Here is a 16,730-nt window from a genome sequence, read left to right as displayed (position 1 = left end):
AGGTATCTTACTACGACCTTTTCAATCCTCCCGGAACAAGTTCGCGATCGACAGGTCCACGCTATTAGCCTTGTCTCCGACTTGTTTCTCCACCGGTTGATTGACCTTTTTGCAGTGAGTGGAATGGACCCAGGTATCTCTCTCAGCCACCTTCAAAGATGTAGTACTTGTCAGCAGCACCTGGTATGGACCTTCCCACCAATCAGTCAAACAACCTGAATGCAAGAAATTTCTGATCATAACATATTCTCATGGTTCAACATCATGACAGTTAGTTTCAGGTATATCATTGGACAACAATTTCAGTTTCTGCTGTTGCTGTTATAACTGCTTACTCATTGATATAAGATACCTTACAGTTACCTCGTTGTTACCTTTCAAGTCTTCCTGTGGACTTATAATCAAATGAGGTTGTCTACTGGACAGTATTTCAAAGGGAGACAGATTTAGAGGGGGTCTGGGAGTGGTCCTTATACTATGCAGGACCAACGGTAATGCTTCTGGCCAACCTAGTCCAGTCTCTGCCATGATTTTACTTAACTTATTTTTAATAGTCCCGTTCATCCTCTCTACTCTTGGCACTGGCTTGCGGTTGGTAGGGGGTGTGAAGTCGGCTATTAATACCCATCAGCTTACACATATTTTGAAAAAAATCACCTGTGAAATGAGTACCCATGTCACTCTCGATGATTTTAGGGATACCGTATCTGCATACAAATTCTGAACTATTTTCTTGGCAGTAAATGCAGCAGTATTAGTGGCCGCTGGGTAGGCCTCAACCCAATTAGAAAATACGTCAGTGCACACCAATACATACTTGAGATTCCTGCAGGTGGTAATTGGATCACCTGGAAAGGTCCATCAGTCGGTGGAATGTGGGACGGTTCGGTAGGGATCGCTTTCCCTATGTTCTTCCTCAAGCAGGTCAGATAGGAAATTGCTCTCTTTTCTGCTTGGGAAGAAAAACCTGGTGCGCACCAGTATGCCCTCACCAATTTACACATACCTTGTTTTCCCAGATGAGTCAGACCGTGGGCTGCCTCAGCCAGGCTGGGGTAATATGCTTTGGGGGCTACTGGTTTACCTAGTCCGTCCCTCCAGAGCCCGGAGGACTCTTGCCCACATCCCTTGGATTTCCAGATGGACTTTTCCTGAGTTGAACACACATTTTGCATCTCAACTAATTTCAGGATATCAATTGTTTGAAAAGACATAATTTTTTCAGTTGGAGAAAACATTTTTAACCCTGCTGCCCATTTTGCAGCTTCATGGGCTCTGTTGTTGCCCGGTGACACTGGATCATCCTCACATGTATGGGCTTTACACTTAATTACTGCCACCGCTTTGGGCAGTTGGATTGCTTCTAAAAGATGTTTTATGTGTCGGGAATGTGCAACTGGTGTGCCTGCTGCTGTCATAACATTTCTCGCCATAGAGCCCCGAAATCATCCACCACCCCGAACGCATACCTAGAGTCAGTGTAAATGTTAGCAGACTTGCCTGCTGCCAATTCACACGCTCTTGTTAGTGCTACTAACTCTGCCACCTGGGCTGAGTGAGGAGGACCAAGAGGTTCAGCTTCTATGATGTCTGTGTCATTTACAACAGCATAACCTGTACATAACTCACCTGTGTATGTTTGTCTATGACAGCTCCCATCCATGTAAAAAGTCACATTTACATTCTCTAAAGGTGTGTCATGTATGTCAGGTCTAGCACTAAAGGTCTGATTTAGATATTCCATACAATCATGTTCATCATTATGTCCGCTGAACTCACCTCCCGCCAGCAACTCGTCCCCTTCCACCCTTTGTACATCATGTTGTACATATGGTAAATACATTGCTGGATTCAGCGTACTACAACGTTTAACAGTGATGTTTGTAGGTGCAATTAGAGCTAGTTCCCATTTGGTAAACCTAGCCGAGGAGACGTGTCTGGTTTGAGCAGAGCTCAGCAGAGCAGATACAGCGTGGGGAGTGTAGACAATCATATCATGACCCAATACTACGTCCTCACTTTTACTCACCAATAGAGCAGTAGCTGCTACACTTCTCAAACAGGTGGGGAGTGATCTTGCCACAGTGTCCAATTGGGCACTGTAGTATGCTACGGGCCTACTGGCATCACCATGTTTTTGTGTGAGGACACCTGCAGCACAACCATCGGCTTCCGTACAATACAAATCAAAAGGTTTTTCATAATCAGGTATTCCCAATGCAGGTGCTTTTGTCAGACTATCCTTAAGATTAAGGAAAGCCTGCTCTGATTCCTCTGTGTGTATGACACGATCGGGCTTTGAGGAAGAGACTAAGGACCTCATTCAGAGTTGGTCATTGCGGCCGCACTGTTGTACGCCACCGATGTTCGCTATACTGCGCATGCGTAAAGTTCGCAATGCGCGTGCGCAAACTAGCCGCTACGATCAGAAATTTCTCTCTCCTAGAACACAGCCAGGTCGGTAGTTTGAGTGACAGAATGAGGCGTTTGTGGGTGGTAACAGGGGAAGGCGCGTGAAAACGGGGGAGTGGAGATCTGAACGCAGGCGTGCCTAATTATGCAAACGGCATTTTATGGGAGTGCATACGGTTTATGGGAGGGCATAATTAACAAAGTAGCATCATGGCACATGTGACATAGGAGGTTTTTACACTGACATGATCGTAGAGCTTAAGAGAGGGTATGGTCAACCTTAAGATCTATGACCAGTTTCGATGGTTCCCGATGGTCTCGATTAATCCTTATATGCCCGGAGATGACGTGCAATGCGTACAAGAAGGGAGCGTATTTTTTTGAATTCCGACCGCTTCCTCCCCTTGGTCGGCCAGCTACCGATCCGAACTTAGGGACGCAACTTGAGAGGGAATCATTTGAATATCACGCCCCTTTTCCCGTACGACCGTGCGGCCACTTCGTCCGACTCTGAATGAGGTCCTAAGTCCTGTAAAGGCAAGGCCAAAATAGAAAAACCTGGGATCCACATTCTACAGTATCCACACATTCCCAAGAAGGTATGAATTTGCTGTTGATTCTGCGGCAGTGTCATGTTCTGCATGGCCTGTATTCTGTCATTTGTGAGATGTCATAACCCCTGAGTTAGGCAGTGTCCCAAATATTTTACTCTGGATTGGCACGGCTGTAGTTTGTCCTTAGCAACCTTGTGCCATGTAGGCGAGAGATGAAGCAACAAAAGTTTAGTATCATTCAAACATGACATAAACGAATCAGAACATAGCAATAAATCGTCCACATATTGAATTAGAACAGATCCATTGGCAGGTTGAAAAGATTGTAAACAGTCGTGCAATGCCTAGGAGAAGATACTGGGGCTGTCTATGAAACCTTGGGGCAATCGGGTCCATATATATTGTACACCTCTGTATGTGAATGCGAATAAATACTGACAGTCAGGGTGTAGAGGCACAGAGAAGAAAGCAGAACAGAGGTCAATGACAGTGAAATGGGTTGCATTTGGTTGGATCTGCATAAGAATGACAGCTGGATTTGGCACTACGGGGAATTGGCTCTCTACTACCTTATTAACACCTCTAAGGTCCTGTACCAGCCTATAACCCCTCCCACCACTCTTCTTCACCAGAAAGATGGGACTATTGGCTACACTAGCTGTACGAACTAAAATTCCCTGTTGCAATAATCGCTCAATTATTGGAAAAACCCCTAATTCTACCTCCTGTTTTAGTGGGTACTGGGGAATTTTTGGAGCTTCGCTACCGCCTTTAAAATTTACCATTACGGGGCTTACGTTTGCCATTAATCCAGTGTCCTGTCCATCCTTCGTCCAAAGGGAATCTGGAATTTGGGATAACATTTCATCTACCTTAGATGGATTTTCATTTAAACTGGTAGAGTGATACATTATCCTTTGGGGAGTGTCCAACATATCCCACACCTTGTGCGCAACTCTCTCTGGGATATCTAGAAATACACCATCAGGAGTGCAATATATGACACATCCCATCTTACATGACAAATCTCTACCCAGCAGGTTAGTAGGAGCCGCAGCAGCCAGAAGGAAAGAATGCCTGGTATGCAGCGGTCCGATAGTAACCTCTGTGGATTTTGTTAAAGGATAACGTTCCACTTTACCTGTTACACCCATTGTTGGTATTGTCTCGTTGGTCACCTGTAAATTAACGGTAGATTTTATCACTGACCTGGTCGCCCCTGTGTCTACAAGAAAAGGATATTTAGTACCAGCTACATCAACCATCATGACCAGTTCTTCCCTAGTACTTCCCGTTAACCTGACTATCTGTAGACTACAGGTATGACCTGACCCCTAGCGTTGGCTTCCATTCTCCAATAAAGCATTAACGGCTACTATTGGGGCTGGTGCCTGTTGGACATTTGCTGGTCTCTGTGCATATCCCTTATGGGGATATTCAGGTTTTCCCTGATTTGGGGGTCCCTACCCTTTTTGCTCTGCAGTTTCTACTTAAATGTCCTGGCTGGTTACAATTAAAACATGTTCGTGGATCGGATGAAGACACGGGTTGTTGTGAGGTTTAAGCAGGGGGAAAAGGTGATGGATATGGGTAGGAATATGGAGGATAAAGGTATTGTGGGGGGTATGAAGTTTGTGAGTAGTATGGGACCTGTGGTTGTGTAGGGTTAGTGGAATAGAGCTGTTTGCTGTTGCGTGGGATTAGTGAGGGCATATAACTGTTCAGGTGTAAGTGTGTGTGTAGATGCAAGTGTGTCTGTTGGCTGTGATGTTACCGTCATTCCTTCCAGAGCTTGGATACTGACCGCCATTAGTTTTTCACTCTGGGTCTCTCTCTTTGAGATGTTTTTATTATGTTCTATGGCAGATTCTATGAGTGTATCTATTGTGACTCCCCTCCAGTCAGGCTGCGAGGTCTGAACCCGGGTCTTTAGGTTCTCTTTAAGACCGTCCATGAGTATGGTGACTATCATTCCCCTGTGGTGAGTGCTATCTTTAATATCCTCTAATCCAGTGTACTGGGTGATAGCCTGCAGAGCCCGGTCGCAAAAATCTTCTGCAGATTCACTCTCCTTTTGCTTTATGGTGAAAATTTTGTTCCAGTTAACTACTACTGGGAAATATATACCCAATTGAGTTACAATGCGGGAAATGTTACCTTGGTTTACTTGGTCTGTTAAGGGAACGTCACCATCCAATACACAATCCGTGATAAATTTTGTCACGTCGGTATTGCGTGGTAGACAGGCCCTTAACACCACACGCCAATCTTTATTAGTTGGTTCATGAGAACTACCCAAATTCCTCAAAAATCTTTGACATTTGGCTAGTTACTTTTTGGGATCAGGGAAATCATTTATGATGGAATTTAGTTCTGCTCTTGTCCAAGGACAATGCATTACCACTTCCCTCGTGGGCACTACACCGTTCGCATCTGCATTTCCATTCGGAATGGTTATTGTCCGAAAGGGATGCAGACCGGCAGCGCTGCTACCTTTGACCTTGTTACCTGGCTGGGGGTTTAATCTGTTGCTACTACGTATGGTATTAACAACTTCCTCCACGGGTGCAGAGGGTGTTAGCACTTCACTTGCTGTTACCGATGAAGATGGCAGCACCACTCGTGATTGTTGTGGTGCAGCATCTATCATCTGTATAGCATGGGAAATGGCAGACATTACAATAGGCTCATCATCCACATCATGAACATTTTCTTTATGGTTGCTTAAGAGAGGGTACAAATTGCTTGTTACATATTTATGGGTATTTTTGATAACTGTACTTGCACCTCCATCCACATAAGGTGGAGGTGGTGCACGTGAACTTCTGGCAATACTTTCCACAATGCTACCTTGCTGCATGTGCGCGCCATTTTGCGGCTCGCCCGCATTGCAATTTAGCGTTGCGGATGTATTCTCTGGCACTGCGCTCGCAACGCTAGTTTGCGTCGCTTGCGCATTTTTAAGCCACGCATCCCCTTCATGCTGCCACAACTTTAAACATTCATAATATTTTACCTTTTTCTCTCGGGAGTGCATCAGACTGATGTGATCCCGGACATTATCCAATACATCTTTATCAAAACTACCAATTCTGGGAAACGGTCTAACACTCTTCATCGTCATTTTAAACCATACATCACAATACCTTATTGCATAAGTACTGTACTTAGTATGCATAATACGACGGGCCGATCCAAGCGGCGCTTCCATTAGCAGCACATCATTGTCTAACATCTCTATTGCTTGTGTGGCTCCCATCTTGAGACAACTCCTACGTTTTTCAATAAAGATTTAAACTGGTGAAAGACAGTCAAGATACTTTCACTTACCTGTGGACAATTTAAACGGCAGCGCCCACACACCTGTGAAGATTTGAAGAAGGCTACTCCACACACCCGGATAAGATTTAAGAAGGCAACTTCCACACCTATGGAAGTTTAAGTCGGCTACTTCCACGCACCTCTCTACAACAAAGACAACATGTACACCTGCTACTGTGTATAGAACGGTCATACGGTACCTCTAACTTTAGGGAACAAGTTACCCCTACCAACAAATACTCACTGTTACACACTTTTTTCCTGCGCAGAAAAATACACGTTAACCCAGATATTGATAACAATTGAAAAATGTAAACCTCAACGGCTTTGTTTAAACACGTGGCAGCACAACCAGTAGTACGTATACGCTATTGTGCGACCAGTCGCATACACAATAATGCGACTACCACACAACCATATGACAACCTTTAGCTGCGTACACAAAAGTGCGTCTTGACTGTGTGCAAAACTGCGACTCAGCCACATGCTCAATACTGCAGCACCCCTCTAAACATAAGGTTCTATCAACAAAGGAAAACAAACTTTTTCCTCTCTTGTCCCTGGATTCTAGTCAGCGTCCCTGGCTCACACGAAAATGGGTAGCGATTTCTCAGCATCGAGCGGTTGCAGGTAAACCCTGAATGTGGCCACTCCACCCTTTGGTGAGATATCGATAACCGTATGTGCGGTTTGAGTAGGTACGTGACTTCACTATGAGCCCCCAACTAAGGATATTGAATTAGAACCTCTATACACTCCTGCCTATACCTTCTAATATCCTGCCTATACCTTCTAATATCCTGCCAATAAACCTCTAAGGATGACGCTATTTTGCGTACGCAGTCATATAGTAAATAAAGACTCCAGACCTTGAACCTGTGGTTCCAAAGCACAAAGTGATATTTCAAGTAAAAGTACAGTCAGTTACACGCTATGATCTAAGTACAATTTAGCGCAAAGAATTATACAGACCCAAGTACAGTTATACATACGCAGCGCTCTGGACCAGATGTAGGTATCAGCAAGAAACCCCCGTCTATCAGCTTTCAGCAAGAAGACTCAGACTGGGGTCACAACACACACGTTTATACTCTCACAGAAACAGACAACACAATAGAGAGGCTTGTCACTGATGCCATTGGTTCCCAAGGAGGATGCATCTGTTGCAGAGCATTTAACAGGTTGATTCAAATAGACACAGTCCAGCCTCTAACAACTGGTTGTCTCTGGTTTCCTGCCTCATGCACATCCTAACAGTTGGTCATATAATGTACATTTCGGTGCTTTAAGTCTGCGTTCCATAAGTTGAGAATGCATGTTGCGATCTTCACACTGACGATACCAGAATGCTGTTGAAAGAGTGCAGATCAGTATAATATCAAACATGACTTACTTATCATGTATTAAACCTTAGCTACCAAATAACCTTTATTTCACAGCAATTATAATAAATGAACAAACTTGAATCTTATACTTTAAAGCTTATGAGACCTTTTATGTGAATATGTACTGTGTAAGTATTTGGGGTTTGATATAAAGATGCTAGTTAACTTGGGGTAGATGATTGCGCATGAAACTAACAAACAGTGTTTTCATATAGGATCTTATGCATTCGCTAATATGCGACTAGTTAACAGCGCAATTGTGCGTATATATGTGTGTATGAGAAATGGTGTAAGATGCAATCGCATGATGCTAATAGTAACATCGCCATATGTACTTAAGTGTGAGTTTAGCTAAAATGGCGCTGGGCGGCCATTCGCAAAATGGCGTCTTGCGATCTCATTTTCTAAAATGGCGTCTTGTGGCCAGTCGCAAGATGGCGTCTTTACGATCTACTTTTAAGCTGATCTTGTCTCAGCCAATTATCCAGCTTCGACAGCATGTATATAAAATGAATGATAAAGTATATAAATATATACATATACAAGCAGGGCTATTCTTCTGGAAAACTAGGTTTGGAAACTGTGGGTGGAGCTGTAAAAAAAATAATATATATATATATTATATAAACATATTTATATATATATATATATATATACATAGAACGAAAAATAGTGGCACTCTGAGACTTAGCAGCAGTTAGAAAAAGGACATTGTTTTATTCCAAAGTCAGGAACATCGACCAACGTTTCGGGGCCACAGCGCCCCTTTGTCAAGGTAAGTGAACAAGAAATAAAGACAAGTCTTACCTTATATACCACCAAGAAGCCCGCCAGTGTAGGAAGCGTGTCAGGAAGCCGAAAGGGTGTGCGCGGCTGCAGAGACCCTGGATGATGACGTCACCCCGCTCGCGACGCCCGGTTGTCCGGGTTACCAGGGACGCCAGCCGGTCTGTATAGTAAGCAATAGCCGGTGATAAACAGCGCACATACACTGTGAATAAAACACCAAACTACAGTGAAATAAAATAATTGAAACCACCACCCAAAGCGCGAAATGCATAACTCGAGGGCATAAGGAGAGATAAGTATAGCGGAGACAGTGAAACAATGACGTCTATAGACTCTGGCTAGTCTTAACTTAGAGGTCAGGGGGACAAGACCAACAATTCACAAGGGATAACTATGTATCATCAGCACAGCTAACTGGGCAATGCACCCAGTGTGATGGATAATTAGCCAAAGAGAATACACAAAAGGGCCAACAAAATGCAGGACTAATTCAATAGTTCAAAAGTGTACAAGGCCAGGTCAACTCAGGGATCCAAGTATGTAGTCCAGATGCTCAGAACACACTCCACGTGATTCTTTCATTCAGCCCATTAGGGCTGATAGTGTTCAAAAGGTACATCCATTTGGCTTCCATTTGAAGGAGCTTGTTGGCACGGTCACCCCCCCTCAGGGACTGAGGCACATGGTCAATTATAATATGTCGAAATTGCACCAGGTCATGCTTATGCTCCGCAAAATGCCGGGCTACGGGCTGGTCCGAATTCTTCCCATTCAAGGCCACCTTAATGGCTGAGCGGTGTAATGCCATCCTCTCACGTAGGGACCTGATGGTTTTCCCTACGTAATATTGACCGCAAGGGCAGATAATAATATATACAACAAACGTGGACGTGCAGGTCAGAACATGCCTGATGTTAAATTGTTGCTCAGTGTGAGGATGCTTGAACGTAGGGCCCGTGATCATATTGTGACATGTAGTGCAACGGAGGCACTTGTAACAGCCAGGTGCCTTCGAAAGAAAATTCTGGGGGCCTGGAATCTTGGAAAAATTGGTGATGTCCGTATGGACAACCATGTCCTTGATATTCCTTCCACGAGTGAAACAAGGCATAGGCCGCTTATCTTTAAAGCACTTTAAGTCTCGGTCAGTAGAGACAATGGGCCATAAAGCCCTGGTTGCCCTTGGCAAAACCGGGCTGGTGGTATTGTATTCACTAACATATGGAATAATGTCCCTGTTGGTCCTCACTTGGGGTGATAGCAACTGAGGCCTGGGTATCGCCAAAACCTCTTTCTTTTGTTCACGCAATGTGCTCAATTTGTAGCCTCTAGATAGGAATTTATTAATCACACTGTCCAGTTCAGTTGAGGACCAACAGGGACATTATTCCATATGTTAGTGAATACAATACCACACCCCCAATGTTCGTATAGTTAAGTGATTTCTTTGTTACTGCGCATGTGCGAAAATCCCTAAAAACTCCTACAGCGCATGCGTTACACTGAGGCGCACAAAGGCGCTGTCGTGATCGCGTCACACAACCTCAGAAATGTCTTGGAAAAGTGCTGGGCGTTCCTGGACAGTGACTGGTTTCTGGCTAAACAGATACACGGGGATAATTCGTTTTATGGACGTATTATAGGAGTGCCGTGGGCGTGTTGGTGAAAGTGGTTGCGTACACCGATGCTCGACCACTACCATAGGAGGCCATACTTTGCCACAGGGCTGGTGCAAGTTTCAATGGTGTGACCTATGACTGTATTTCAGCACCTATGGATGATAACAGTGGGCGTCTGAGTCCTTGTATATTCAGACGCACAGATGTACACCAGGGAGTTAGTACATTGTCTACTCTCCAGGAATGTCAGTGGGACTCCCAAATTTTATGGCACTCTCCTGGACACCTGAAAGAGTACACCGTCTTTTTCAGAGCTGTAACTAGACTTTTTGGTGCCCTGTGCCAGAAAGAGCATTGGCGCCCCCCTCATTTTTCAAAGGGACATAATGCACCCAAAAAAGGGCCATGGCCTCATGGGGAAGGGCCAGGGAAGAGATAGGAGAGGCCAGAAGATGCAGGGGATGAAATAAGAGGAAGCTATAAGCAAGAATGATAATAAACAGAAATTTGATAGGCCCAAACAGCGCCCCCTGCTCTGTGCGATGGCATCGGCCACACTACCCTAGTTACGGCCCTGGTATTTTTGCGGTAGTCATCAGTCTGGAGCTAAATGACATGTATAGCAAATGGTGGTGATGCGATCTACAGCACCACTTACCCCAGGGCTCCTGACTTTACTCCCCTCCCATCAACCCCCTCTAGCACACCGACATTTCCCGGATGACCTAAGCAGCAAGTCAGGATGCATGGTAAGTTGTCCAGCTTTTAACAATCACTATATTATTTTATTAAAGACAGTAAGTAATTTGAATTATCTTTTAAGTGTCTATTCATGATGTTAATTATCGGGGTCCGAACAGACCCCTATAATTAACATTCTAACTCGCCGTGGACACCGAAGCAATTCATTACTGCTCCGGCGCGGAGACAGCTGATGCAGAAAAATTTGTCCCTGCGAGCGTCTTCTAACTCGCTGTGGATGCCGAAGCAATTCATCATTGCTCCGGCGAGGAGACAGCTGATGCGGAAAAAAGTTGTCCCTGCGAGCTTCCTTCACTGCTCCTTTCGGAGCAGTGACACTAGATCGCATGCATGACCTAAAGGCCATGCATGCGCACAAGAGCCCCGACGTCCAGCGAAAAGAGTCGGACAGCTGCAGAGGGATCCAAAAGGATCCCTTTTCACAACCTGGGACTCCTTCCCATAGGAAAGGAGCGGGTAGCGGAAGCATTCGCCATCTGAAGATGGCAAATGCTCCCGCAATCAAGCTCCGAAAATATTGTGTTTTCGGAGCTTGATTAATTCTGTCCCCATACTAGTATGGGGACAGCGGAAAGGTAAGCAGGAGATATCCTATCTTCTTGCTGAATGGCCCAGACACTAAATTTCTACAATTGCAGCTGAAACTGTTAATTTTCACCTGCTTTTGTAAAAATTAAGTGATGATGAATAGGCCCCTAAGAAGAGATGTGCAGGCTCGGATAGGTTCGAAAAAACAGAACTCAGAAAGAGGCAAAACGTCATCTTGCATGGACAAACATCATCATTCCTGGACTTTTGTCCAGGAATGATGATGTTCGTCCATGCAAGATGACGTTTTGCCTCTTTCTGAGTTCCGTTTTTTTGGAGGGAAAAATCCGAACTCAACGTGCAAACTCGAACCTATCCGAGCCTGCACATCCCTACCCCTAAGTGATGGTTGAAAGCCACACTACTGGCTAAAGAGTTTATGACAGTGATTTTGTTTAGATTATTTACATAGTTTCAAACTAATATGGTATCATTTTGTTTATTTTTTCATAAAACTAACAGTAAACCGTACACTTGTATGATGCTGCACATTGTATTAGTTTGTTTCATATATTTATATTAAATGATCAACGTCCAGCACATTTTCAATGACATGTAATCCCCGTAATTAACTGAATAATGGCATTAAATTATACAAATAATATCCCTGTACAGTCTCATAATGTGCACATGATCCACGTTCCTGTTATTAATTAAAATACAGGGTTTATGGAGACACATGGAGAAAAGATCTGGCTGATAAGCAACACAAATTCAAATTCATCAACAGCAATAGCACCAGGAAGTAGGCAGCAATGCTTTGCCTTCTCTTGGAACTACAATTCCCAGCACACCCTTCTTCAGTAAGTAGTACATATTTAGTTCCCATATTTCATAGTTTGAAATATACTGTAATTATTCTTTTAAATTATTAAAACGTTATAACGAAGAGGATTAAAGATATACTGTCAGCTCTCCGCTGCTAAATGGTCATGGATTGTTTTCCAATAAATTGATATGCTTCGTATTTTGTTTAATGTTATGCTAAATTTTATTTTAAATGACAAAGTAACAGTGATCATTTCTGATAGGAACTCTTTCAAGTTCTTCTAAAACATAATAACTACCATTTGCAATACAAGACATTTAAGGCTATTGGCAGTGTTTTAATCGCTAAATAAAGTTATACAGTAAAAAAAAAAAAAAAAAAAAAAAAGCTTTCACCATAAGCTGAGCTGTTACTAGGTAACAGAGGTGGAAACAATGCGGTCTCCATGGAAGCGGCAGCTCAGTGGTTACATCGGACCGGAGTTTGTTTCCACAGAGACTGACAAGGACCTCTGATCACCATCATGGCTCTACCTCTCCTGCCAGGAAACTCCTTTAATAGGAATGTATGTATAAGTTGTATGTGTTGCTTTATACCTGTAGTAGATAATATAGAACTGTATGTGGATTTCAATGTATGTGATATGCTAAGATATTAACTGTTCTGTGTAAACAGTATCCCTGATGTAGTTCCTATTGTTCCAGTGATTTGAGAATTATAATAGGTAGCTTTTGTTGCACATTTCTTCCATCTCTATGGGGAGTTCTATACATTTTGAACAAACAAAAGGTAGAAATTAAAGTTCCTTATAATGGGGGTAAAATAACTCCATATTGTATTAGAAACAGGCAGCTCCTTTACCTACACAGATACATTTTGGGGTATAAAATGGAGGTAAAAGTAGAGGGTTTTGTTACTTTTTTATACACTACTGGGCTAGTTTGCCACCAATACCCCTTTCAGACATACAACCCGGGAAATTTCCTGCTCAGACCCGGGAATTTCTCCTGTGCAAATTCCCGGGTATTTGGTTGAGACCCCCCTTTCACACTGCAGTGTCTACCCGGGAAATTCCCAGGTAGGCCCCTTTCAGACATAAGCCAGGTTTTTTAGTTTTAAATATTACCTGCCTCTCCTCTGCTCTTCCTAACCTATCCCCTCTCCGGCTGCCGCTGATGATGTCATCATCATGCAGCAGGCAGCCATCCAATCAAAGTGCAGCCTCTATTAAATAGTTAATAAAATAACTCCTATTTATAATATAATAACTCCTATCTACCCTGGCGGTCCAGCGGGAGTGCGGGCGGCCCGCTGTGGCTGCAAACCACCGGCGGTCTCCAGCGCCGGTGTGAGGACCCGGCCATGGTCGCTGACTCGTTTGTCAGCGCCACAGCCACCGGTGCGGGGAGTGATGAGTAGCAGTGCAGAGACGCTCTGCACTGCCAACTCATTGTAATGAGCAGCAGCGCAGAGTGCTGTCAACTCATTGTCAATGTAAAAGCTGCTTGGTGCTGCCCGGGAGTAGTAAATTTCCGGGTAGCACCATTCAGACAGAAGCAGGGTAATTTCCCGGGATTTAAGTTCCGGGAAAAACCCTGGTACCTTTCAGACAGACTCGGGTACCCGGGAATTTGGCCGAGGATGGCCAAATTCCCGGGATTCTCGAGATGTCTGAAAGGGGTACAAGTGAGATAAGTTTCTTCCACCTCTTGTGCTCTAATTGGTCTGTAATACCTCTTTTCCACCAAAAACCCAGGTCCGACCTGGGTTTTTGGACATGGTTCCAACCCTGGTCCGACCCAGGTCAGACCCATTTACACTGCACCTTTGATCTGGGTTACTCCCAGGTCAGCCCTGTTCACACTGAACTCAGGTCTGCCCTGCTAAACCTGTGAGGTCATAAAAAGTGGGAGGTGAATGCTCGACAACCACCAATCCGCTCATTTTAGGCATGATCCAGGTCAGATAACCTGGGTTGCACCGTTTACACTGCACCATTACCTGGGTCCATCCTGGGTCCAACCCTGGAAGCTACCTGGGTTGGATTGCAGGGTCACTTGACCCAGGTTATTTTTCAGTGACCCTTTTACACTGAGCTGTGACCCGGGTAGACCCAGCAAAAACCCTGGTTTTTGCTCTGGTGTAAAAGGGGTATAACAGGAACGGTCTAGATACTCATGTGTAGCATTTTGAATTGAACTATTACAGAAATATATTTTGAAAGGGTTCTATTCAGAGTATCTAAATACTAAAATACCTCATTTATCATGGATAATTTATTGTTATTAATTATTCTTGGGTTTATTGTGCAGTCTTCCAAGAACACTATTACCAAAATAATAAAAACATAGCATTTAATATTTGCCACAACATGTACGAAAGTAGCAGTGAGACTTAGCACTGCCCAGTCTGACTCAGAGTGAAAAGTGATAAGAAAGTGATAAGGTGCCAGCCAATCAGCTCCCAACTGTCATCTCACAGGCTGTGTTTGAAAAATGACAGTTGGGAGCTGATTGGCTGGCACCTTATCACTTTCTTATCACTTTTCACTCTTTCTCCTAACACTGCTCAGTAAATAGACCCCTTAGCATGCTATTGCACCTGAGTTCACTGAGGCACACAAAGCTCTAGTGTCCAACTGAAGGAGCCAGACAGGGGCGGAGGGATCCAAAAGGATCGATCTTTGCAACCCGGGACTGCTCACCCTAGGGAAGGAGCGGGGGTTTTTGAGCAAATGCCATCTGAAGATGGTGAATGCTCCTGAAGTCAAGCTCCGAAAATATTGTTTTTGTATTTTCGGAGCTTGATGAATTTAGGTCCCCATACTTGTGTATGGGGACAGTGGGCCACATCGGGAGTGAAAGCAGGAGATATCTGTTATATCTCCTGCGTTACCTTTGTGATGATTGGCCCCCCAAAAAATTAATTTCTAAAAAAGTAGGTGAAAATTTTCATTTTCATCTGCTTTTGTAGAAATTAAGTGATGATGAATAGAACCCTTAAATTGCCCGTTACGTATTCAGGAGACACCAAAGACAATGTTTTCTGAGTGTGCTTGTTCTTGTGCTTGCTCGATACCCCGCTCCTTCCTATGGACAGGATTTCCGGGATATGAAGAGGGATTCGAGTGGATCCCTCTGCCGCCTCTAACTGCATACCCAGCGGCTTAATCAGGGCAGTTTCTAGGGTTTGAGGCTCCCAGTGCGAGCAGTCAAAATGCGCCCCCCCCCCTCGAAGCAGTAATATTGTGGAGTGGGCGTGGCCTTATCGTGAGGGGGTGTGGTATCACAGTAAGGGAGTGTGTTCTGGAAAGACCACAGAATGACAGCCATTGTGACTACTGAGTACAGGGGTGGCTATCCTGTCAGAGGCAAAGCGCTGAAAAATATATGTAGCCAAACAAAAGACAGACAGCATGCGCGCTCAAAAAATGGGGTGTGGCCTAGCTGTCACAAGCCCACGCCGCATTTCTGTGTGCATGCCTTTGGTGTGACATTTGCAGAAGTATGACCTTGCATCACACTCGTTTTTAGTCGCGTTGGGAGCGAACCCAGCACATTGGAAATACAAGCCAGATCCACATAAAATACACTGCAACAAACCACTTCCACATAAAATATATTGGAAAAGCCAGAGGCACATAAACTACGTTTTAAAACCACATCTACCTCAAATACATTATTAAATCCAGAACCACATAAAACACATTGAAAAAACAAGAATCACATAATACACACTTCATTCCAGCCCCCTAACTTACTATTCCATCCTGACAGGTCTTAGGCTTCCCCCCCACTGGCTCTCAGGCAAAAGTGCCCATTATGCAGTGCCCCCTGTAGTTGTCCCCATATGCAGTGTCCCCTGTATTTATGCCCCTTATGCATTGCCCACAGTGGTAGTGCAACTTATGCAGAGCTCACAGTAGTGGTGCCCTTTATGCAGTACACCCAGTAGTAGTGCCCCCAGGAGTGGTGCCCCCTATGCCATGCCACCATTAGTAGTGCCCCCTGTAGTTATGCCCCCATCAGTAATGCCCCCAATAGTAATGGTCCCTGTTTTAGTGCCCCAGTAGTAGTGTCCCCAGTTGTATTGCCCGAAATAGTAATGCCCCCTGTAATAGTGTCCCCAGTATTAATGCCCCTGTATTAGTGCCCCCAATAGTAATGCTCCCTTTGTAGTAGTGCCTAAAGTAGTAAAGCCCCAAGTAGTAGTGCCCCCAGTAGTAGTGCTCCTGGGCCCTGAGTAATGCCCCCAGTAGTGGTACCTCCTAAGCAATGCCCCCAGTAGAAGTGCCCCCTGAGTAATGTCCCCAGTAGTAGTGCCCGGGTGCCCCCAGTAATGGTGTCTCCCCCAGCAGAAGGCCCCCAGAGTAATGTCCCCAGGCTGCCTGCACATAAAAAAAAAAAACACTAATACTTACCTTCAGTCCTGCTCCGGCGTCCGCTCGGCTGCTCCTCTGCACTATGGGAAAGACGTCATGACATCCTCCCATAGTGCACACTGGGGGAGCAGGGAGCCGGAGCCTCCGTCT

General features: G+C 44.5%; 1 protein-coding gene across 2 annotated transcripts in view; it reads left to right on the top strand.

The window, feature by feature from the left end:
* The first annotated feature begins 12,691 nt into the window (after positions 1 to 12,691).
* EFHC2 (EF-hand domain containing 2) overlaps positions 12,692 to 16,730 on the top strand; it is an 82,098-nt gene continuing 78,059 nt past the window's right edge. Inside the window, exon 1 of one of the 2 annotated variants that reach the window (XM_088444916.1) lies at positions 12,692 to 12,764. In XM_088444916.1, coding sequence (XP_088301042.1) covers positions 12,723 to 12,764 — 42 coding nt within the window. In that variant the 5' untranslated portion in view covers positions 12,692 to 12,722. The remainder of the gene's footprint in view (positions 12,765 to 16,730) is intronic. The other variant, XM_088444917.1, reaches the window with a different exon arrangement.

The sequence above is a fragment of the Taudactylus pleione genome, unplaced genomic scaffold (assembly GCF_031769625.1).
Source record: "Taudactylus pleione unplaced genomic scaffold, aTauple2 ptg000374l, whole genome shotgun sequence".
Taxonomy (NCBI): Eukaryota; Metazoa; Chordata; class Amphibia; order Anura; family Myobatrachidae; genus Taudactylus; species Taudactylus pleione.
Note: the sequence above shows the minus strand (reverse complement) of the source record. Positions and strands in the feature narration are given on the sequence as shown.